The 22,088-nt window shown below is 58.8% G+C and overlaps 1 protein-coding gene across 7 annotated transcripts in view; it reads right to left on the bottom strand.

Moving 5' to 3' along the window:
• Window positions 1–496: 496 nt before the first annotated feature.
• The window catches only part of TOM1L2 (target of myb1 like 2 membrane trafficking protein), a 124,935-nt gene continuing 103,343 nt past the window's right edge, over window positions 497–22,088 (bottom strand). Inside the window, exons 8-16 of one of the 7 annotated variants that reach the window (XM_036278397.1) lie at window positions 19,671–19,804; window positions 16,672–16,720; window positions 16,194–16,317; window positions 13,847–13,964; window positions 12,805–12,880; window positions 10,189–10,254; window positions 5,271–5,330; window positions 1,999–2,035; window positions 497–1,145 (exon numbers count right to left, since the gene is read on the bottom strand). In XM_036278397.1, the coding sequence (XP_036134290.1) occupies window positions 997–1,145; window positions 1,999–2,035; window positions 5,271–5,330; window positions 10,189–10,254; window positions 12,805–12,880; window positions 13,847–13,964; window positions 16,194–16,317; window positions 16,672–16,720; window positions 19,671–19,804 (813 nt within the window). In that variant the 3' untranslated portion in view covers window positions 497–996. Of the gene's footprint in view, window positions 1,146–1,255; window positions 2,036–5,270; window positions 5,331–6,421; window positions 7,306–10,188; window positions 10,255–12,804; window positions 12,881–13,846; window positions 13,965–16,193; window positions 16,318–16,671; window positions 16,721–19,670; window positions 19,805–22,088 lie in introns of those variants that run through there. The other 6 variants (XM_036278399.1, XM_036278395.1, XM_036278400.1 and 3 more) reach the window with 6 other exon arrangements.

The raw sequence follows: 22,088 nt of genomic DNA, 5'->3' as shown, positions 1-22,088 counted from the left end.
CTCAGTGCCGGGGGGGAGGCTGACCACACCATAGCTGGGAACACTCGGCGGCCTGGCCACGCCTGGCCCTAACACCTGGGAGGTGCGTGCTGGAACTCGGCCCTGCGCCTCATTTCCATTTTCTGGGTGACAGTAGCTGAGGCGTGGGTCAGGCTGAACCTGGTGTGGGCCAAGCACAGTGCCCTACCCACAGCCGGGAGACACACCAGCGAGGACTCGGGATGGGGGCAGGCATCCCAGCCCCTAGCTGCTCGGCCCCAGGCTGCTCGCCTTCTTGGTCAACTGTGGCCCAGGCGTCTGGAGTGGGAGGTCAGGGTGCCAGCAGCCTGTGGGGAGGGCCAAGGCCATGGCCAGGAGCAGCGCAAGGACCTGGGCCCGCCGCTGGCCAGAGGCAGAGGTGCAGGGCCCCAGCACGCACGCGCACACCACAGCTGGCCAGTGCCGGAGCAGCCGTCCCGGGGAGCCCGAAGGCTGCCTGCAGGGCGGGTGCGTGCGGCGCAGGCAGTGTTTTCTCCGCAGAGCTGACCGGCGTGCTGTGGCCACTGACCCCTGGCTAGAGGGCCCGCCCAGTGCCCTCAGCCCTCTCCCCACGCCAGCAGGGTGTGGGTCCCTAGGGGCCCAGCTGCTGAGTAGTGAAGGTGATCGGAGGGGACAGACGAGTGTCTGCTCAGGAAGACAGTCCCCAAAGAGCTGCCGGGCCTGAGGCTGGCCCTGCTGCGACCCTGGGAGGGAGCAGGGGAGGGCCTGTGGTAGGAGGGGCTGGGTGGGCTTGAGGGCTTCTGGCCGGGGACACTGTCCCACCACCTGGAGAGAAGGTGGCCGAAGCTGTCCTGACTGGTGGGAGGCCTGGGAGCAAACACAGTGGCATTTCCATGGAGACACGCGGTGCAGCACTGAGGACTGGGTCTGGGCTGGGGTGGGAGGGGCGGTCAGTGCCTGGCATGGAGGGGTGGAGACAGAGGTGACCTGCCACCTGGGGAGCCAACCACAGAGGGCTCACAGGGCGAACAGGGGGTCCTCCGAGCGCTCTGGCTTCTTCCGGCCGGCGGGGTTGGAGGCTGGGGCAGGGTCCTCCCCGGGGGGTGAGGGGAGGTTGGGAACCATCTCAGCAGCTCTGGCTCTTTCTTCAAGGAACTTGTCAAACTCTGTAATACAAAACCAGGGCAGGACGCAGGATTGGTGGGGGCGAGGCCCACACTGAGGCTCAGCCTGTCCTGCCTGCACCCCACAGAGCCCACGCACTGTGCCCACAGGGTCGCCCCAGCACGAGTCCCCACCCTGGCTACGGCCTGCTGGAGAGGAGAACGGAGTGCCGGCACCAGCCAGCCAGGGTGCTTCTGGGGGCTCTGGGGACCCAGCCTTGATCCCACCCCTGCCACCTCCAAGACAGGGTGGAGACCTTGCTGGGGGCAGGGGCGACGTGGACGATTCTTTTCCAGGCTCCTTAGCAGCACTGAGCAGGCAGAGGGCGCTGGAGGGCAGCCCCACCACAGGGCTCTGTGCCTGAGGGGTGGCCCAGGTGGTCGGGAGGAGGCAGGGCAGAGGGAAGGGTGTGCCGGAGGGCAGGTCCCGAGGCAGGCTGGGAGGGGGCCGTGATGGAACTTCCCTACATGACCCCCAGAAGTGAGGTGGCGGGATGCCAGGCCTGGAGAGGCCCGTGTGCCCCTTAGACGGCACAGCCTGCCTCTGCTGGATTGAGCGTTTGGGGGTGGGACACACTGGCCAGGAGCAGGGTTTGGGGTCACGCTGACCTGGATGGCAGTATGTACCTACTGCTCACTAGCTCTGACCTTGCAATAGTCACGTGCTTTCTGACTGCCCCCTCAGCACGAGGCCTGGGTGGGAGAGGGTCGAAGCTCCCGGCACAGAGGCCCTGTTTGGCCCAGGTACCAGACAGGGCTGCAGCAGTGCGCTCTGAGGTGGGGGTGCCCTGTGCACCCCAAGCCAGGAGAGCAGCAGACGGGGAGAGCAGGCTGTAAAGCCACTGCCAGGCCCTACCTTCACTGGTGACACCCTCTTCCAGATCGTCGCCCTTCTGTGGGGAGCAGAGAGAACAGTGTTAGGGCCCCACTGGCCGGCCACCTCCCCCCAGCAGCCACCCTGGGGCAGCTTGGTCCATGACCACCCAAGCAAAAATCCCTACTTCCTGTTCCCAGAGTTCTGTGATACCAAAGTACTGTTTATCTTATTGGAGAAACAGAAACTGTTTTTGTTTTTGCTTTTAGAGAGAGAGCAAGGGAGAGGGGGAGAGAGAGAGAGAGAGAGAAACATCGATGTGAGAGAGAACCATTAATCAGCTGCCTCCTGTGTGCACCCTGACTGGAGATCAAACCCGAAACCTGGGAATGTGCCTTGACTGAGAACTGAACTGAACCGGCAACCTTTTGGTGCAGGACAACACTCAGCTGAGCCATGGGGCCAAGGCCAGAAACTTTGTTTTTTTTTTTCACTTTTTTTTCTTTATTGATTTTAGACAGAAAGGAAGGGAGAGGGAGGGAGAGAGAGAGAGAAACATCGGAGAGAGAACATCGAATGACGGCCTCCTGCATGTCCTCCACTGGGGATCAGGCCACAACCTGGGCAATGGCCCTGACTGGGAATCGAATTGGAGACCTCTTGGAGCAGGGTCGATGCTCAGCCACTGAGCCACACCAGCCAGGCCAGAAACTTTGTTTTTAAAAAGCAAAACATAGCCCTGGCCGGTTTTGCTCAGTGGTTAGAGCATCAGCCCGCGGATCGGAGAGTCCCAGGTTCGGTTCCTGCTAAGGGCACATACCTTGGTTGCAGTTTGTCCCCGGCCCCGGTTGGGGTCGTGTGGGTGGCAGCCAGTCAGTCAATGTGTCTCTCTCACATCGATATTTCTCTCTCTCTTCCTTCCTCCTGCTCTAACTGAAGATAAATGCAAAAATGTCCTCAGGTGAGGAAATAAATAAATAAATAAATAAATAAATAAATAAATAAATAAAGAGCAAAACATAAACTGCTTGAGTAGTTCTAGATTTAAATCCTCTAGGAGGGCCCAAAGGGAAAAGCCAAAGAAAGGTACAAGCTGGGTCTCCGGGCTGAGCTTGGGGCAGGCCATGGAAGGCCTCTGCTCACCCCCCTCTCCCAGGGGGCCACAAGGAGTTGGAGCCCAAGCACACCCAGGGACCCCAGGAACTCTTCTGCTCAGCATTCCTGCACAGCCAGCTGCAGGGCTCTGGGAAGCCAGCGGTTGGGAGCACAGGAGGCCTGGAAGTGGCAGAGCCGGACGCCCGCAGTGCAGCCGACACCAGGCAGTGCTCGGCAGGGGAGCCCCTCCGGCGGGCATGTCCGTGGCCACCTCGGAGCTGTGCCAACCTTCTCCTGTGGCCCGGATTCCACTACCTGTTGCCAGTCCTGAGGAGCCTGAGGCTGTGTGCCCTCCTAATAGTTAGAGTGGACCAGACCTAGTTTGTTTGGAGAGCGCGGTGGTCACTTGGAACCCACGCCACAGACCATGATGAGGAGGAGAGCCGGATGGGAGGCGGATGAGGCCCTCGGCTGAGCCCAGAGACCCGGCTTCCTTCTCGGCCCCGCCACTGACGGCTCTGGTCTTGCCAAATAGATCCCTCCCCTTTCTGGACCTTGGGGTCCCCCTCTGTGAGGTGGGCCTTGGCCCTTCCTGCTTTACTTCTGGGGAGGAGCTCTCTCTTTTCCAGGCATTTCTCGGGAAAGACATAATGGGCATTTCTTTCCCCCACAGCAGGGCACCTGGGGGTCATGAGAGTCATTAGGGAGCTGGCCTCCGAGGAGGTGGCCCAGGGAAGCCGGACCTCAGACCTGTCCTTGTGTGGCCCTGTGATGAAAGAAATTCCTAGTCCAGGGACAGGCCCTGAAGAGGAGGCCGCCAGGAGCAAGAGGTGTCGTGTCTCCAGGTCTGGGGAAGAATCCAGCCAGCTCCGGCCCATGACCTTGGACAAGCCACTTCCCTCCCAGAGTGCATTTCATCATCGTCTTCAGCCAACAACCTCCACCCATCCCCAGGACAGGTGGCTGAGAGTGACATGCTCTGTAAGGAGCAGGGAGGGACTGGCCACTGCTGCCCCCCTTCCTCAGGACCTGCTACCAGGGGCAGACGGGCAGTGTCCTTGTCTCGGCCCTGTCTCTGGGGACAAAGACAGTGGTCTCTGGGGCAGCGTTCTCTTGGACCCAAGATACCAGGAGATACTAGGGAAGGGAGATAACAGTGGATTTTTCTTTTTTTAAATCCTCACCCGAGGATATATTTTACTGATTTTAGAGAGAGGGGAAGGAAGAGAGAAAGAGACAGAGGAACATCGATATATGAGAGAAACATCAACTGGTTGCCTCCTGCCCCAACTGATTGAAACCACAACCTTCTGATATATGGGGCAATGCTCCAACCAACTAAGCCAGCTGGCCAGGTTGACAGAGGGTATTTATTTACTTACTTATTTGTTAGTCCTCACCTGAGGATATTTCTCCATTGATTTTTAGATAGAGTAGAAATGAAGGAGAGAGAGAGAGAGAGAGATCGATTGGTTGCTTCCCCAATAACCCCGACCGGGTCGGGGATTGAACCTGCAACCCAGGCATGTGCCCTTGACCGGCAATCGAACCCGTGACCCTTCGGGCCGAGGGCTGACGCTCTAACTGCTGGCCAAGCTGGCCAGGGCACGACAGTGGGTTTAAAATGAAAACCAAACACTCCACTCGTTCTGTGCATATGTCACCATGAGAAGGAATGAAAACTGGGAAACAAACAAGAACCCTCAAAAACAGAAAACCCCACCAAAAAAAGGAAGGAAGGAAGGAAGGAAGGAAGGAAGGAAGGAAGGAAGGAAGGAAGGAAGGAAGGAAGAGGGAGGGAGGGAAGGAAGGAGGGAAGGAGGAGGGAGGGAGGGAGGGAGGGAGGAGGGAGGGAAGGAAGGAGGGAAGGAGGGAGGGAGGGAGGGAGGGAAGGAAGGAGGGAAGGAGGGAGGGAAGGAAGGAAGGAGGGAAGGAGGGAAGGAAGAAAGAAGAACCCAAGCGCACACATATCTGAAACTGGAAAGTAACTGGGAGAGAGTAAGTGTGTGTTTGGGGGCCGGCGGGGCCCCAGCTCTGCTCAGCACAGGGCCTCTCCCGCAGCCTCCGCAGGCCACAGGTGGCCGAGGGGACAGCCGCAGTGAGGTCCGGTGGCTGCAGGAGCCCATGTGCCCCGTCCCCCGCCCAGGAGCAGCCCCTTTGGTTGTCCCTGAGGCCTGTCTGCCACACCCCACACTGGAAAGAGAAAAGTCGAGTCTCACCAGGTCCGTCCTGAGCCACACCTCAATGTCGTCCATGACAGAGGGCTGCGCAACGGGGATCTATGGAGGCGCAAGCGGTGGGCCAGGCAGCCGCACAGCCAGGCGAGGGAAGACAGAACACCAAACAGAGTAAATCATCAAAGCAACCCCAAATGAAACCAAACGCACACAGAGCAACAGAAGCCACAGCGCAGAGCAGGCGGACGAGGCGGCCACACGGATGGCAGGCGGGGGGCAGTGGGAGGCGGTCTGAGGAGAGGGCTGGGGGTACGCGTTCTTGAAATGGAGAACTTTTTGACTCTGCGCCAGTCCTCACATGGGTCTCCCAGCCCAGGAGCGCAGCTCCTGCAGGCTGGCTGGGCTCCTCTGTGACGACAGCTAAGTGCGGCCACCTGCTGCTGGGCCCAGTCCCTGGGGTGACTTGAGGAGGGCCAGTGGCCCCTGAGCACTGGGGAGGCCAAGGGCAGTCTGTCCAGAGTTCGGGAGCCACTAGGCTCCGGCTCACTGGAGGTGCTTGCGTGCACTGGCCTGCGTGCGGCCTGGCCGGCAGGGGGCAGCACCTCTCACGTCCACCAGAACCAAGCAAAGGCTTGGACAAAGGGGCTGTGGGGCTGCAGCTGCCTCTGTGTCTTCAGGGGACGAGGAGGTCCAAGCGCACTGCTTCCTTGGCTTCACCCTTCCTCCCAGCTTTCGATGGCTGAGACCTGGGGAGCAGTGTCCGCTCAGGGACGGACACCTGCCAAGGGCCTTGCAGGCAGTGTTCTGAAAAATGCACTTCGCTAGAAATATTTAAGTTGCTGTCAGATATGATATCACAAGAAGTAAAGAGAACATTAGCCTGCTGGAAGTCACGGTACTACAGTGCTGGTTCCCAGCCTGGACCCGTGAGCTGGCCGACCTCAGGCGAGGCCATCTGCCTTCCCAACTAGCATCTCCCTGGGGCTCGCTCACAAGCCCTCTACTTCTGGAATCACCAGCACCGTGCCTACAGCGGGCTGCACCCCAGCGTCACCATCCTGGCTGAGAATAAAGTTACAGTAGCAGTAAGGGGCCTGCCTCAGTGTCAGCCAAACCTACAACCAACAGGACCTCTCAGAGAACAGACCTCCCTCACCAGCCCTGCCCTGACGTCACGAGCCACGCCTGGGGTGGAAACGCCCCCTGGTAGTCCGGGTGGGCAGTGGACCGAGCAGGTGTCTGATCTGGCCCAGTCCTGCTCACACTCACTTCGTGAGGCCGGGACCCCTCACAGGGGACTGGAGTAGCTTCATGTGCTGGGCCCGACTGCAGACCCAGCGTGGGGCAGTCCACGCACGTCTTCATTAAAGCTCAAGCCAGCCCTGACCAGACGAGTAAGATTCTGTTTTCATTTTATTTCTTTGGCTTACTGAGGACTTAGGAATGTTGGAATGAAAAAAATATCCAGGAGCTGAATCACCCTGAAGTGACTCCTGGGACAAAGAAGGTGGCTCTTGCTCTGGAGGGCACAACGCCTGGTGGGCGCACTGATGGCGCGAGGGCAGCGCCCGCCTCCCATGGAGACAGCGGACCTCGTGCTCACTGGCGTTCCCATGACACGGCGTGCCAACCTTGACTGTCTCGGTGCTGTAGTTGGAATGCCAGGCCTCTGCGAAGACGGGGGCCAGGCCAGGTCCCCAGAACTGAAGCTTGAGAAGACACCCAGCAGCAGCCGTTGGGGTGCAGGCCGGGCCTCTCAGTCCCCAACAGCTTAGTCCACTAGAAGAGATGCAGGTTCCACGGACAAGCCTTCTCGTGTGGAGCAAAAGCTGGAAGAGGTCAGTGAGGGATCACGGGCCTTACACCGAGGCCGGGGACCATGCTCCAGGCTGTCTTCTCTGAGGGTGAACCTTGAGAACCAGCATGGTCAGAGTACAAACTGTTCGCTCTCCACGAGGAACGAATCGATCAGGAGGAAGCCGCACCTCAGCCATGGCAGTTCAAGACTGGAAAGACCGTGGAGCCAGAGGTGGCAATTCCCGCATTGGAATTACTCTGCCCAGTCGTCATGTAAAGTCTGTGGAGAAGGTGTGTGCAGAGGAGAACCTCAGAGTGGAGGGACCAAGTGGACACCCACCAAGGCTCCGAGAGTCACTGTGGGAACAGCGCCCTGGGGGAAGCCGAGACACGAGTCGGCCTAGCCCTCCCGAGACTAGGCAGATCACTCTGTCAGCACTGAGCCAGGAGCGGAGGCTGGAGTCACCATTCAGGTACTTAACTTGACCTTTGCAATAAACTGACTATCAGTTGTTAAAGAGAGAGGGAGAAACCCAGGGACCTCAGAAATGACTGGAACTGACGCCGCCCAGTGCCGCCTCGGGCACGTGTCACTGCGGACTGGGGTGTGGGCTGACCAAAGCTTACACAGAGACGGAAGGTCCAGGGCTGGATGAACACCTCAGCTGTACAAGCCGCCTGCCCTCCTAATCAACGTCAGCGCCACTAGGCCAAAGTCCCTTCTGGCACTGTGGGCGTTATCAGAACGCCCCGCTGCTCTGCGGTGGCCCAGCAGCCTCGAGGAAGGCAGGAGGGCCCTGGACCCTGTCACTGCCCCGTGGCCTCTGGCACGGCAACAGCCCACCCAGTGAGGGCTGGCCCAGTGCACCCCTAAGAGGCTGAGGCTCTGTCCTGCTCAGTTCACGTCTTCCTGGGTGACCAAGCTGAAGGCTGCCAACGGGTTTGAAGAAGAGTGTGAGTTGGAGGAGGAGGCAAAGAGAGGTGAAGAACGGAGAAGAGAAGCTGCTGCTTTGGGAGCGCCCCTAGACCCGGGCCTAGAACTAATCCTCTGAGGAGAGGGCCGTGGCGCGCTGAGCCCTGCCGCCCTCAGAGCCCGCGGAGAACTGGCATGGGGATGCCCTTGGCCGCAGGCAGGCAGCTCTGCAGGGGCTGCAGGGTCATCTATCCACAGGGCAGAGGCGCTGCCCGGCTCGGCACGCAGTGCTCCCTGTGACTTCGGCCTTGCCGTGTCGGGCATCCTCCAGGTCTGAGGAGGGAGCCCCGCCCCCACCGTAAACCTGGGCTCTGGCAGCAGCCTCTTTCTAGGGACCTACTTCTGTCTGATACTTAGAACACAGCAGATAGTTCCTGGCTGGCCTGGCAGGTGGGGGACACCCCTCTAGGATCACAGCAGGACGTGGCCCACGAGCTGGAGGGGTCTCCGCACCAGCCATCTCTGGCCGGCTGGCTCGGCGGCGGTCTCCTTCGGCGGGCCATGAGCCTGCGTTGCTCACTTGGTGCAGAGGTCCGGCAGAGCGGGCGTCTCCCACAGCCGGCCCACAGGGATGCCTGTCCCCCCGACGGCAGGAACAAGCACCATGGTCTGGGTGTGCTGCTCCCAGAGCAGCTGAGAGATGCCCCTTTCAGGCCTCCACTGCCCCATGTGAGGAGTGGTCTAGGAGCCCTTTGGGCTCGCTCAATAGTGCAAAAAGTTTCCAAGTAAAGAATTTGTACCTGGGAGGTTGGGAAGGACTCGGGGTGCTGCGCTTTGGGGAATCAGGCAAAGCAATTAATGGATGTCGTTTAAAACAAAAAACATCGCAGTCAGGCAAGTGAGACAACAGTTAGCTGTTAGTGGCTTGTCTCTGGGAGTCCAACACTGGCACTCTGGGAGGAGACAGGGCAGTGGGGGGCCTGTGTGGGCAGAGCCGGCCACCACCTGCCAAGGCCACACTCAGGGTGGTTTTGTGGGCAGTATCCTTGTTTTGCAGGTGTATGAGGCACGAGCACACATGGCTGCACCCTTCCAATTTGGACATGGGAGTGGATGCGGCCTCTAGGAGTCCTGCTCTGCAGCCACACACACACACACACACACACACACACACACACACACACACACGGCCGGAGCCCCACTAGCCCTGCTGCAGACGAGGGGCTCAGGCGGCCCCACCTTTAGGAGTGGCTGTGCATCTGGTGCAGACACAGCAGGCAGGGGGTCTGCCAACAGGGGAGGGGGAGGGACCCAGCTGTGTTGGTGTGCCCAGGCCTGTAGTCTGATGGCATGCTGGCCCTGTCTGCACGCCCTACCCCTACCACAGCCTGGCATGGCTCCAGGGTCAGGTATGTGCCTTCTCCAGGGGGCAGCCAGTGCCGCCAGCTGTAGGGCAGAGGCCTGGACCCCTCTCTCCCCACTCTCCCGCTCTGCAGCCGCTCCCGCTCCCGGCACCACCTGTGCACAGACCTTTGTCTCCATGTCAGAGGTGCTTGCGGAGGACTGTAGTTTCAGAGGTGAAAGGATCACTCCGAGGTGAGCCACCCGGAACAAGGTCACCCTCTCTCTAGGCACTAGGCTCAGGGCCACTTGCTCAGAAGAGGCAGAGAGACCTGCCCAGGTCTGTGTGTCAGAAAGCCTCCCTTCCTGAGAACTAACTGCATTTATGATATTCAACTCTGCCCACCTTGTCTTCTTTTTATTCTGTTCCTATTGTGAGTGTGTTTCTTTAAGAGATCTCGGCTTCTCGGGGATGTAGTGGGCACGCATAACGACCATGCCGTAGCGCGGAGAGCCCATCAGCCGAGGACTGCCCAAGTCATAGGCTGGAGGGCTTCCCCTGCTGGTCAGATGCTTCCAGTCCATTCTTCTGGAAGCAAAGGCCACAGTGCCCTGTGCTCATCCTGGAAAAGGGGATACTGCCAGCGCTCCGGAGACAGGGAGGAGGGGCTGCCCCCCTCACTCTGAACGCACCCCAGACCCTGCAGGCCCGGGGCCGGCCCTCAGCAGAAAATCAGAGGTGTTTCCTGGGGCTGGAAGCTGTGGCCTAGGAGACCATGCACAGACAGGAGACAATCTGGCGCCCAGCCGGCAGGAGAGCATGGCCTTGTACTGTCTGACTCACAGGGCTCAGCAGGGACACAGGGAGCATGGGTGGACAGGAGCTCTGCTCAGCTGGTGACTTCTCACCATTCCTTGGGCTATGAGCCAGCTGTCTATGGGCTCCAGGTCAGAGTCCCCACCTTGAACTCTCTTCTGGACGGAGGACAGAAAAGTCCCAGAAAGAAAGACACAGCAAGACCATGATATAGAAGCAGTAGCATCTACCGGGGATGGGGAGCCCCGGGCCAGAGCTGTCATTGGTCACGTAAGAGCATGTGGCCCGGTGTGCACCCCCCACCTCCACCGGTCCCCTTTACCTACCTGGAAAAGAGAGGTTTTGTTACCAAGAATCCCAGCAGAGTAGCACTCATGCAACCATTCCCACACACTTGGGAAATCTCCATGAGGTCAGAGATCGCCCAGGGCAGTTTCTCCCAGTCAAGGCTCCCAGGGTTGGCAAAGGGTTGACTTATTGAAGAACCAGCTTTTACAAATCATTTCTACCTTTTTTCTAACTTATTTTTGCTTTTTCTTCCCTTTTCCCTCCTTCTCAGTTACCGGTGTGTTCTTTTTCTAAACTCTTAACTTAAACTCTGTATTTGAGTCTATTACTTTTTTTAATGATAGAATTATTTAAAGTTAAGACAACTGACTTAATGGCACTGTAGAGGTGTGGCTATACAATCCCCCCTCTTATTGTATTCTTAATTTCTCCCTTGACCTAATTTCATTTCCAGGCTAGTGAGGGCTAGTACATGGAACAACATAACTGAAGTACTGGCCTGAAGATGCATGCGAGCCAGCGTGTGAGGGCACAGACACAGGGACACACAGACACACACACAGGGACACACAGAGATACACACACGCAGGCACACAGAGAAACACACACACAGATACAGGCACACACACTGGCACACAGATACAGGCACACACACAGGCACACACACAGACACACGCAGACACACACACAGAGGCGCGCACACAGGCACACAGACAGACACATGCAGACACACACACACAGACACACAGGCGCACGCACAGACGCACACACAGATACAGTCACAGGTACAGACACACACACAGACATACACAGGCAAGCGCGCACAGGCACACACAGGCACGTGCACACAGGCACACACAGGCGCACGCACACAGGCACACACAGGCGCACGCACAGGCGCACACACACAGGCGCGCACACACACACACAGCTAGCATGAGCCCTGCTTCCCTGCACTGCCTCAGCGAGCAGTGAGCGTGGAAAGCCATCTGCCCACCATCATGTGGAAAACATGCTGAAGTCATCAAGACCTTTGAAAATGGAAACAGCCAAGCCACACACCCAAAGGGTGAAGGGTGGGGAGCTGGCCTCATGTCCCCAGCTCAGCCCAGACGAGGGCACTGATAATGGCAAAGGTGTGGTAGGGCACACATGGGCATGGAGACAGAGTGGGAAGCAAACCAGGACAGCTGGTTGAGGGACAGGGCTGCAGGCCAGGCCAGGGAGGGCCAGGCGAGGGGCTCCTCAACCGCAGTGTGTGCTGGTGGGCCCTCAGCCCATCTCCCACACACTCTCCTTGTTAGGTGGGAGGACATTCTAAATGACCAGAGAAACTGAACCGTGACCACTGCAGAGATTTGGGGAGTCTGGGTCTCAGGGCTTTGGGTGGCAATGCCCACCCTTCCAGGGTACTGAGTGAGCAAGGCAGTTGGGCTGGCTCTTCTGTGCCCCCTGGTGGCCAGCGCAGAGGGATGCACAGCTTCCTATCAGGCTGGTGGAGTCTGGAGGAAGGAGGAGTCCCTTCCCCCAGGGCGAGCTTTACCAAGGTAACCAGGCTGCGGCACTGCTGTCGGCCTGGATCCGTTTGACCTGCAGGAGGTCAAACACTGGCACTGGGGAAGCAAGACTCCCCGTCCGGTGGACAGATGAGCACTGCCCTTTCTAGCCCAGCTGGGGGACCTTGAAGGAAGGGCCAGACCTCCCCTGCCCCAGCCTGCAAACAAACATTCATCCAGATACCGCCACACACATGTCTAGGCAAAAAGGGGAACAGTCTCATGAGAAGCACTGACATATGACTCCTCTCCCCTGCAACGCTCTGAAATCTCACGGAAACCAGCTGCATTTTGGAGGTCTGACCAGCACCGTCCTGCTCATCCAAGTACCTCTGCCTTTCACTGCGGTCCTTCCAGATGAGTTTCCCAGAACACCTTCCTCGCCACCCCCAGCTGCCTGCTGACAAGGCTGGTGCCGATTCTCTAGGCCAGCCAGAGCTGCATTCCCTTCCTTAGACAGGCCATGACTTCGCCAGAGCACCGCCCAGCCCCGAGCTCTGTCACACGTGAGGAGAGACCCTGTCTGGCTACAGGAGACCTGTGCCCTGCAAGCTTGGGGCCACCAAGGTAGGAAAAGCAAGATCCTGCAGTCGGACCTCCCAGGGTGGACCTCTACTTGCTGCGCGCTCTCTGGGTGTCTCAGACATGTCGCCACCTCTTTGGGCCGGCTTCCTCTTGGGTGTCATGGGAAAGCTGACTTGGGGTGTCACCCACGGGGTAGAGTGAGGACTCGATGAGGTCTTCCCCAGCGTGTCCTGCCCTCCATGCAAGCCAGCTTCTGCTTCATTATCTAGCTAGCTTGACCAAACTGCCTGACTTGCCCTCCAGGGGACTCCGGGCAGGAAAACGGGGCTAAAGACCTACCACTTCGGAGATCTGTTTCCGACTGTCCAGGACAGAAGCAAGTCCTCCGGCAGCCTGAGGGTCCTCGCAGGTTACCCTGGAGACAAGAGCACAAGCAGTCAGTGCCTGGTGGCCAAGGGGGTGGTGACCTGTGACCGATTTCTATCCGTGGCACCTCCCTCACATGTACTCGGAGCCGTGTTTCTTGCAGCCCGGCATCCGGCAGAGGCTGGGCTCGTCTGTTGTCTGCCGGCCCCTGGGGCCAGGAGGCCTGCCTGGCCCCCAGCACAGGCGCAGCCACTCGTCTCCTCAGGGGACGGGGCACGGAGCACGTCCCTCTCCTGTACCACCGCCAGGCACCGCACGGCCTGATGACAGGGCGCCGGAAGTGCCGAGACTGCTCGCAGGCAGGAGGCAGCAGCCTCGGTGGCACGGGACAAGAAGGCCTGGGGTTGGGGCCTGTCACGGGTTCTGCTCCTTCCTCTGCTCCTTGGCCTCTTTCACTGTATCCGCTTTACAAGCAACTTGTGCTGGTAAAGGGTACGTGGGGCCCGGGGGGGACTGTGGAGCGTGGGCCTCGGAAAGCTGAGTGCTTCGAGGAGCTGAGCCCGGGAAGTTCCTCACCTGCCTGCAGGCTGACGGATGCTCAGGGCCTGTCCCGGTGCCTCCCTGGGATGCCGGGGACTGTCTGTTCTAGCATGAACCCCCACAGCCCACGCTCACCCTGGCCAGAGCGGCTATCAGGGAAGCCTCCGCCCACTCCTGGGCGGGAAAGCCTCAGCGCCTGGCCGCCCTCCTGGCTCCTGGCCCCTCCCACAGACCAGGCTTCTGCAGCAGCAGCAGCACAAGCAGCAAAGAGAACCGGAGAAACCCAGCCACAGACCCAGCAGGAGGGGCTGGCGTCCACTCAGCCCGTCTCCTGCCAAGGCCTCACAGCGCATTTCTCAGTTTTGGCAGTCCCAGGCCTGGTAAATGAAAGGCCTCTCTGTGTTGACCCGTGACCGGGCCTGGATCGACCCTCCCCCAGTATCTTCCAAGAGCCACTGAAACGATCCCTACATACGTCTTGCGTTGCTGGGCCGAGGAGCCCCCTCTCGCCTGGGCAAACACGCCGAAGCCCTCTGGAGGACCACACCGCTGCAGTGAGCTCAGGGTGCCGCTGACGCTCTCTGTGCCCAGGTCTGCAGCAGCGAGAGAAACAAGGCGGGGTGAGGACAGACGTGGATCACGGCCTTCACAGGGTCCAAAGTCAGCCGCGCAGGTTCAAGTTTGGGGGTGGGTGGGGCACAGGACCTCCTCCAGCACCTCAGGTCACCGTGTGGAGTCCAGGCGGAAGACAGCAGCCATGGAGTCAGCAAGAGTGGGAGGGAGAGTGCGGCCACGAGACGGCGGGCCCGGGCCAGCGCCCTACAGACCTCCCAGAATGCCCTTGTTAGGGCTCCTCACTGACTCACTGACAATTTCTAAGGGTCTTGCCATTTACTTATCTCACAAATACCTCGCAGGTACCACCGTGTTCAGAACCAGGTCTTGAGTGGCTCAAATGTAATCTGACGTGGTCCCTGAGATCGTGGACCAGGTGTACAGAGCAGGTGGGAGACAGATGGACAGCAGAAGTACTTAGCTTGGGACACTGGAAAAGACTCAACGCGACACGAGACTGGTCTTTTTTTTTTTTAATCCTCACCCGAGGACATTTTTCCATCTTCCGTTCAGGTAGAGTGGGAGGGGGAGAGAGAGAAACATCGACGTGAAAGGGACTCATCGAGTGGCTGCCACCCGCACAACCAACCAGGGCCGGGGACAAACTGCAACCGAGGTACATGCCCTTAGCGGGAACTGAATCCGGGTCTCTCTGGACCGCAGGCCGACGCTCTAACCGCTGAGCCAAACGGGCCAGGGCACGAGACTGGTCTTAAAGGACGAGTGGGACCCTGCTTCGGGGAGAAGGGGTGGGAGAAGGTGGGTACGAAGGCACCAGCCTGGAGTCGGGCGTGTGGCGTGAACAGCACTCCCGGGACACCAGTGGCGAACGAGGCAGGTGGGAGACGGCGGTGTAAAGCCCCCGATGCCAGGAAAGGGGTTGATGGAAAAACACAAGACCTTTTTGATCAGGGAGGCAGCACAACTGAATTTGAGTTTGGGTCATGAATCTAGTGGCCATACGCTGGATGGACTGAAGGGAGGGAAACTCATTCTGGAAGACACGGCTACAAATACGAGATACCGAAAAGCCAGAAATAAAAGCTCCATTCAACTGAAATAAATGAAGTTATAAAGATGAATATTAAGAAACAGAAAACAGCCCATGGTTGGTACGGCTCAGTAGTTACAGCGTCAGCCCATGAACCAAAAGGTTGCAGGTTCAATCCCTGGCCCAGTTGGGGCCGTGCAGGAGGCAACCAATTGACGTGTCTCTCTCACATCAATGTTTCTCTTTCTCCCCTGCTTTCCTCCCTCCCTCCCTCCTGCCCACTCTCTAAAAAAAATCAATGGAAAAATGTCCTTGGGTGAGGATTAACTAAAAACAAACAGACAACAACAACAAAAACAAAATAAGAGAACTGAAAAGCAGGGTAGAAAGCCTTCTGCGCCCGCCAGTGGGGCTCAGCCCGCTGGGCGTTGTCCGTGCACCCAGAGGTGGCTGGGCTGATTCCTGGTCAGGGCACACGCTCGGGTTCGGGCTCCCTCCGGGTAGGGGAGTGTAGGAGGCAGCCGACAGATGTCTCTCTCCCTCCCTCCCTTCTTCTCTCCCTAAAGTCAACGCAGCCAGCATGCTGAGAGGGCCGTGTGCTCCGACACTGCTCATCTGTCATGCGTTGGCACCAGACCGTGTATCTGCAGCGCTAGAGTCACATCCACACTTAAACCGCACGGACCGTGGACAGCGCTTCTGGTTCCAGGTCTTAGACACCAGAGCACTTCAGGGGGACGCTAGTTGAAGGTCAGGGCCACCCTCCTAGCTCCAGGCCCGTGGCAGACAGCACCCGTCACTCACAGACTCATCTCCCGGGCTCTGAGTGGCTTAGCAACCTCCTCAAACTTGGGAGGTGAAACCTGGAGCTGAAACCTGCCTGCCATCCTGGCCTACCTAGCTGACTGCGAAGGAAATCTCTTCAACATAAGGAACGTTCCAGATGAAGCACAGCAGCCACCTTTAAAAAGCAAGCAACTGCCCGTTCCTTGGCAGCCTCCCACCCCGCTTTGCGACAGAGGTGAGACTTCGAGTCCAGGGGAAGAAGCTATGAATGGAAGGTGGTACAACTGCCCAGGCCTCAGGAACACACGTCTCCATGACTCCCCAAACGCTTCCCTCAGGCCTCCCAACAGAGACAGAACGGGTCCTGGCCCAGACTCACAGCAGGAAGTAGCCCAGAAAGAGGTCCTTCTCACCCCCAGGAGATACTCACCCAAGCCAGCAAGCTGGGATGAGAGGGAAGAAGGGGGTGCCGTGCCCCCCACCATCGGGCTCACCACGGCTGGAGAGCCCGGCCCTAGGTCTATCAAATTGTCTTCAGTCACCTCACTCAGCACCTGTCGGAGCAGAGGCGGCAGTGAGCCCGAGCCCTGGGGCCGGTCTCCGAGGGAAAGCCCGAGGCACGGCGCGGCTCAGCACCGCACGACAGGCGAGGCCGCTCCCCTCGCCCTGACCTCAGGGTCCACGTGGGTGCTGGCTCTTACCAGCCCCTGCGCCCAGCTTTCCCCCAAAGGACAGGGGGCAGAGACAGTCACCAGAACAGGACAGGGCTTCTTTGCCACCCTCCCGCCAGGTGGGCGCGAGCTCCTCCTCGGTACCCCATAACCAGAGCTAGCTGTCCAGCTGAGCAAATACTGAACCCCAGTGGAAGAAGCAGGTGAGACCCGCTGAGGCGGCTCTGGGACACTTACTCCATTACTGGCGTTCTGAACCGATCGGCCCGACCTGTAGCGCTCGAACCTACCGGGAGGAAAGCAGAGTGAGGAGAGGGGCCCGGCAGGGCACGTATCCTGTGCGAAGCTCTGGGCCCAGGCTCCAGGGAGGACCTACCATCTCAGGGCTGGGAGACTGGGCCCGCACGTGCGCCATGCCTTCCGCTGTGTGGGCTCCCCTGAGGGTCAGCCTCCTGGCTTCACCACAGGAGGAAGAGGGTGCTGGCTGGCACGTGCAGGAGGCCACAGAGCACCACAGCCACCCCACCCCCCAGGGGTCCTCTTGTCACTGCAGCGGGGGATTGGGCCAGCGATTTACCTGGGCAAAGCCAGGCAAAAACCCTGCACACAGAGGGCAGGCACCGAGAGGAGGGGACAGGCAGGGCTTCTGGCTGGTGACGGGACCAAGGGGGGGCGTATCGGAGTCTCCATGCCCAGCCTGGTGACTGCAGACTGGCCGAGCATGGGACTAGGCTCACAGCAGCTGCGGAAATCCTCCTCTTACCCAGGTGGGACAGAAAGGCTGTCACAAGGGTGTATGTGGGCTACCATTACATTTGAAAGCTCCTGAATGCCATGGGCAAAGAGGACGTGAGAGACTTCTCCAGCTGGACCCTGGAGAAGACAGGTTTCACCGGGACTCGCTCTCGAACTGGGGGCCCACTTGCTGGAGTCAGTGCCTGGAGAGCAGGGATGGCCACAGGCAACAAGCTGGTGAGGCAGCTGTCTGCCATAAGAACCACTCCCTGCCACACAGTGGTCCAGAGGAAGTGAGCGGCACTCAGGGTCCACTGGGCATCCCCACCCCTCAGCCAGAACACATCAGGGTCCACTGGGCATCCCCACCCCTCAGCCAGAACACATCAGGGTCCACTGGGCATCCCCACCCCTCAGCCAGAACACATCAGGGTCCACTGGGCATCCCCACCCCTCAGCCAGTCACACATCAGGGTCCACTGGGCATCCCACCCCTCAGCCAGTCCACACATCAGGGTCCACTGGGCATCCCCACCCCTCAGCCAGTCCACACTCAGGGTCCACTGGGCATCCCCAATCCTCAGCCAGTCCACACTCAGGGTCCACTGGGCATCCCCACCCCTCAGCCAGAACACACTCAGGGTCCACTGGGCATCCCCACCCCTCAGCCAGAACACATCAGGGTCCACTGGGCATCCCCACCCCTCAGCCAGAACACATCAGGGTCCACTGGGCATCCCCACCCCTCAGCCAGTCCACACATCAGGGTCCACTGGGCATCCCCACCCCTCAGCCAGTCCACACTCAGGGTCCACTGGGCATCCCCACCCTTCAGCCAGAACACACTCAGGGTCCACTGGGCATCCCCACCCTTCAGCCAGAACACACATCAGGGTCCACTGGGCATCCCCACCCCTCAGCCAGAACACACATCAGGGTCCACTGGGCATCCCCACCCTTCAGCCAGAACACATCAGGGTCCACTGGGCATCCCCACCCCTCAGCCAGAACACACTCAGGGTCCACTGGGCATCCCCACCCCTCAGCCAGAACACATCAGGGTCCACTGGGCATCCCCACCCCTCAGCCAGTCCACACATCAGGGTCCACTGGGCATCCCCACCCCTCAGCCAGTCCACACTCAGGGTCCACTGGGCATCCCCACCCCTCAGCCAGTCCACACTCAGGGTCCACTGGGCATCCCCACCCCTCAGCCAGAACACACTCAGGGTCCACTGGGCATCCCCACCCCTCAGCCAGAACACACTCAGGGTCCACTGGGCATCCCCACCCCTCAGCCAGAACACACTCAGGGTCCATCTGAGGTTTCCCCACCCCTCAGTCAGAATGCACTCAGGGCTTTGGCTCTGATTCTGAATTGGTGATGACACTGTCTGGAGCCTCAGGAACATGCCACCTTAGCTCCTGTCACCCTTCTCTAGAAGGGACTAAAATGGGTGTAACAGGTGAAACATCAAGTCCATTTAAAACTGAAACCACATGGCAAGAGCAGGAGGTGTTGGGCTGGGAGTCGAGGCACCTCCGATGGGTCCTGTTCCTAGTGGACACACCCTGCCACCCAGCAGCCCTGCCGCGGAGGTCTCCTCGTCTGTCAGGCAGACACAGGGCCACCCTTCCCCACTGCCCCAGTTCAGCTGAGACAAAGCCCAGGCTGTGACCACCACACAGACTCACCCTCAAGGCCCCTGTGTACACATCTATTGCTCTGACCTTCACTCGTGCCAGGTCATCATGCCACGAGTCATGGAGGGGCTAGGATCCCAAGTCTCTGGAGGACTTGGGCTTACGCTCAGAAGGTTGGCCTGGCCAAGGTACGTTCTGGTGTCGACACAGGCAGCTGGAGAGCCTGCGGTGCCCCCACCCTGCAATGGACGGAGCTGCTCGCTACCTCCCCGAGAGTTCATCTGAAGGATGCTGTGCACCCCTTCTGTGGGGAAGGTGCTGGAGAGGAAGACAGTCTGCAGGTCTGCTCCTCAGACTGCAGGAAGACCTGAGAGGGGCGTGTCCCTGCACAGTGCCCAGGGCTCCCTGCCTGCTCCAAGCACCCTAGGCATGCTGACACTGGCAAGGGAAGGGGGGGAAATCTCCTTATTTTTAAAGTTGGGAAAGAGAAACTCTTTTCTCCTTAGTAGATATTTTTTCCCTTTAATCCTTTCCAAATGCAAAGGATCTTCAAAGCAGCGGGTGCAGAGGCCCCAGGGCCTCTAGTGCCATCCTCCCTCTGGGGCTGGAGCTGGAGCTGGAGGGGCGGGCGGAGCAGCCAGAGGCTTACAAAGGGGAGAGCCTGATTCCCATCAGCTTCCTGCTTCCTGGCTCCCAGGAGAACAAGAGGCATCTTCCCTGTGTCCCATCTGGTAGCAAACTAGCCTCCCTGCTGGGTGCTTTCCAGATCCCATCTCCCCCTCGCCCCCTTTGCATATGAAAGGAACCCTCTGTTCTGCAACACTCCCTCTGGGGAAGTGACAGGCCCTCCACCTCACCTCTCGTAGCGGAGGAAGACGTTGTTGAGGTCGTCGTTGACGTGCAGCAGCTCCTCGGTGACCTCCTCGTTGCACACCCGGGAGATGAGCTCCACCACGCGCTGCTGCATGGCCCGGCAGGTCCGGTTCAGCTCCTGGGGACACACATGCCTGCGCTGTGCCTTTTGCCACATTCCACGTCCTCTGGGAGAATGTGCACTGCTTCTTGAAAGTCGCACAAGGAGCACACTCTTGTCCACAACGCCAGACATGTGTAGGAGGCAAAGTGCAAGGACCCTCCCTCATGCCTCCTCCAGAGGAGACCTGTATTTCTTCAGTACACAGACAAATGCCCATACCTGTACACTGGTGTGTGTACATAACTGCATGTTTGTGCAAAGTAGTTTAAAAATATAAGATACAAGTTTGCAGCTTGCTTTTCTCTTCGACAGAACATTTCAGACACCTGAGCTGTCACTTCACAGGGCCTCATCCCTTCCTGTGCATATCACAATGCTTCCCACGTGCTTCTATTTGGGGCGTTTAGGCTGTGATCTCTCTTTTTTGGCCAACCCAACTCATCAGCAATGAGCGTTTGTACACACACATGCTGATGCATTTGTGCCAGCACCTCCATAGGACGGATCCCTGGAAGTGGAATTTCTGGTGGAAAGGGTGTGGTTATCTAGGAAATTGACTGGTAATAGTAAAAGACCTTTCAAAAAGAAGAGATCAGTTTATTTATAGCCCCAGCAACAGCACACGTGTATTTAATGACACCACGAGGCATTCGTGCGCTGCCGAAGGCTGACGAGTGTCCCAGGCTGAACCCTGCAGGTAAGGCAAGGCAGGATAAGCAGATGGCGGCCAGCCAGACGCGGGCCTGGGTGTGACTTTTGCAGCCACTCTTCCCGGGTGGCTCAGCCTGTGGGGGGCTCCTTCCCGGCACGCAGAGGGAACTGAGCAAAAAAGCCTGGCCCACATAGGTCAGCCCAGAACCACCTCAGTCCAGCTGGATTTTTCAAGACAGAAAGTATCTAGATTTAGACAACTGGGTATAAGAGTCTGGTGTTCGCCGTAAAGAGGAAAAGGCTCCATCTGGAGGTGCCCTGGCTTGCTGGGTCCTCGGCCCCGCTCCCTGGTTGTGGAAACATGGCCCTTGGGCTGGTCTCCCTGCACTGGCCTCTGCACAGCCAGAATGCTGCAGGTCCAGTGTCTGGACCTTCTGGGGTTTTCTATAAGTGGATTCTCATTCTTGCTTCTCCTGACTACCATTCTAGGTTTTGGAGAAGGCAGGCTCTGGAAAGAGGAGGCTTCAAGCAAACACTGGACACTCATGACCCCTCTCTCCCTGCCTCCGACCAGATGCTTCAGGCACTGGCTGCACCCAGGCCAAATCAGCCGGGTAGGTGGTACCACTCCCCCCAGCTGCAGAAATGCGGAGGAGGGGGAGGGCAGAACTGGGCTGGGGCCAGAGGGGGAAGGGAAGACCTTGACCTCAAGTGCTCTGAACCCGTCCTTACTACGAGCTCCCCATCGCTGTCCTGGCTCCCCATCTACATTGACTCTCCAGGCCACCAGCACTCTCGGGGCTGGTTTCTCCCTGGGCAAATGGGGTTGGAGAAGTGGTGAATCTCTGCAGAAGGCCTCTGAGGGGCCCTCACAGCATGGGGTTTAGGGCACCCCACCCTACGGTTCCCCCCCCCCCCTCACCCGAGGATATTTTTGCTTCAGATAGGGAGGAAGAGAAGAGAGAGAGAGAAACATCCATGTGAGAGAGACACATCGACTAGCTGCCACCATGACCCCAACCGGGCCTGGGGACAAACTGCAACCGAGGTACATGCCCTCAGTGGGAACCGAACCCGGGACTCTGGTCTGCGGGTCAACATTCTAACCGCTGAGCCAAACTGGCCAGGGCTGCTTTTATCTATTTCAGCTCTCTGTAGCACTTACTTGTGGAGAAAAGAGTTCTAATCCTTTATAGAAATGTCTGGAACATGGAGGATGGTTTCTGAGACCTCTGCTGGCTGTAACACTGAGGAAGAACGACACTCGAGGTCACAGCACGCGGTGACGTCAGCACAGCGAGCACCAGAAACTCCTGTCTCGGCCTGGCACCTGCTGCTCTCATTGCCTTCAGCCGGGGTGAGGGGAACAGCCCCTGAGCCCCCGGCAGGGAGCCTTGCATGCTCTGACCCCAGGGACACCCAGAGCCGGGCCTGGGGCTTCTGAATCAGGGGTCTCCAGAGAGGTGTCTGCAGAGAGAAAGTTTATCATCTCTGTGCTTTAACCTTTTAAGTTACTGTCTTGAATGCTAAGATTTCTGCCACCACAAACACCAGCCAGCTGCCCGCGTGGCCTCCATGGGGCTGTCCACAGCCAGATCGTGGTCCGTGCAGTTGGGAGACCTCCCTGGCCACCCTCCACCTGCTCCCC

This window comes from Molossus molossus, unplaced genomic scaffold, assembly GCF_014108415.1.
Source record: "Molossus molossus isolate mMolMol1 unplaced genomic scaffold, mMolMol1.p scaffold_m16_p_28, whole genome shotgun sequence".
In the NCBI taxonomy this organism is placed as follows: domain Eukaryota; kingdom Metazoa; phylum Chordata; class Mammalia; order Chiroptera; family Molossidae; genus Molossus; species Molossus molossus.
The sequence above is the reverse complement of the archived record's forward strand: the minus strand, read 5'-3'. Positions and strand labels throughout refer to the sequence as shown.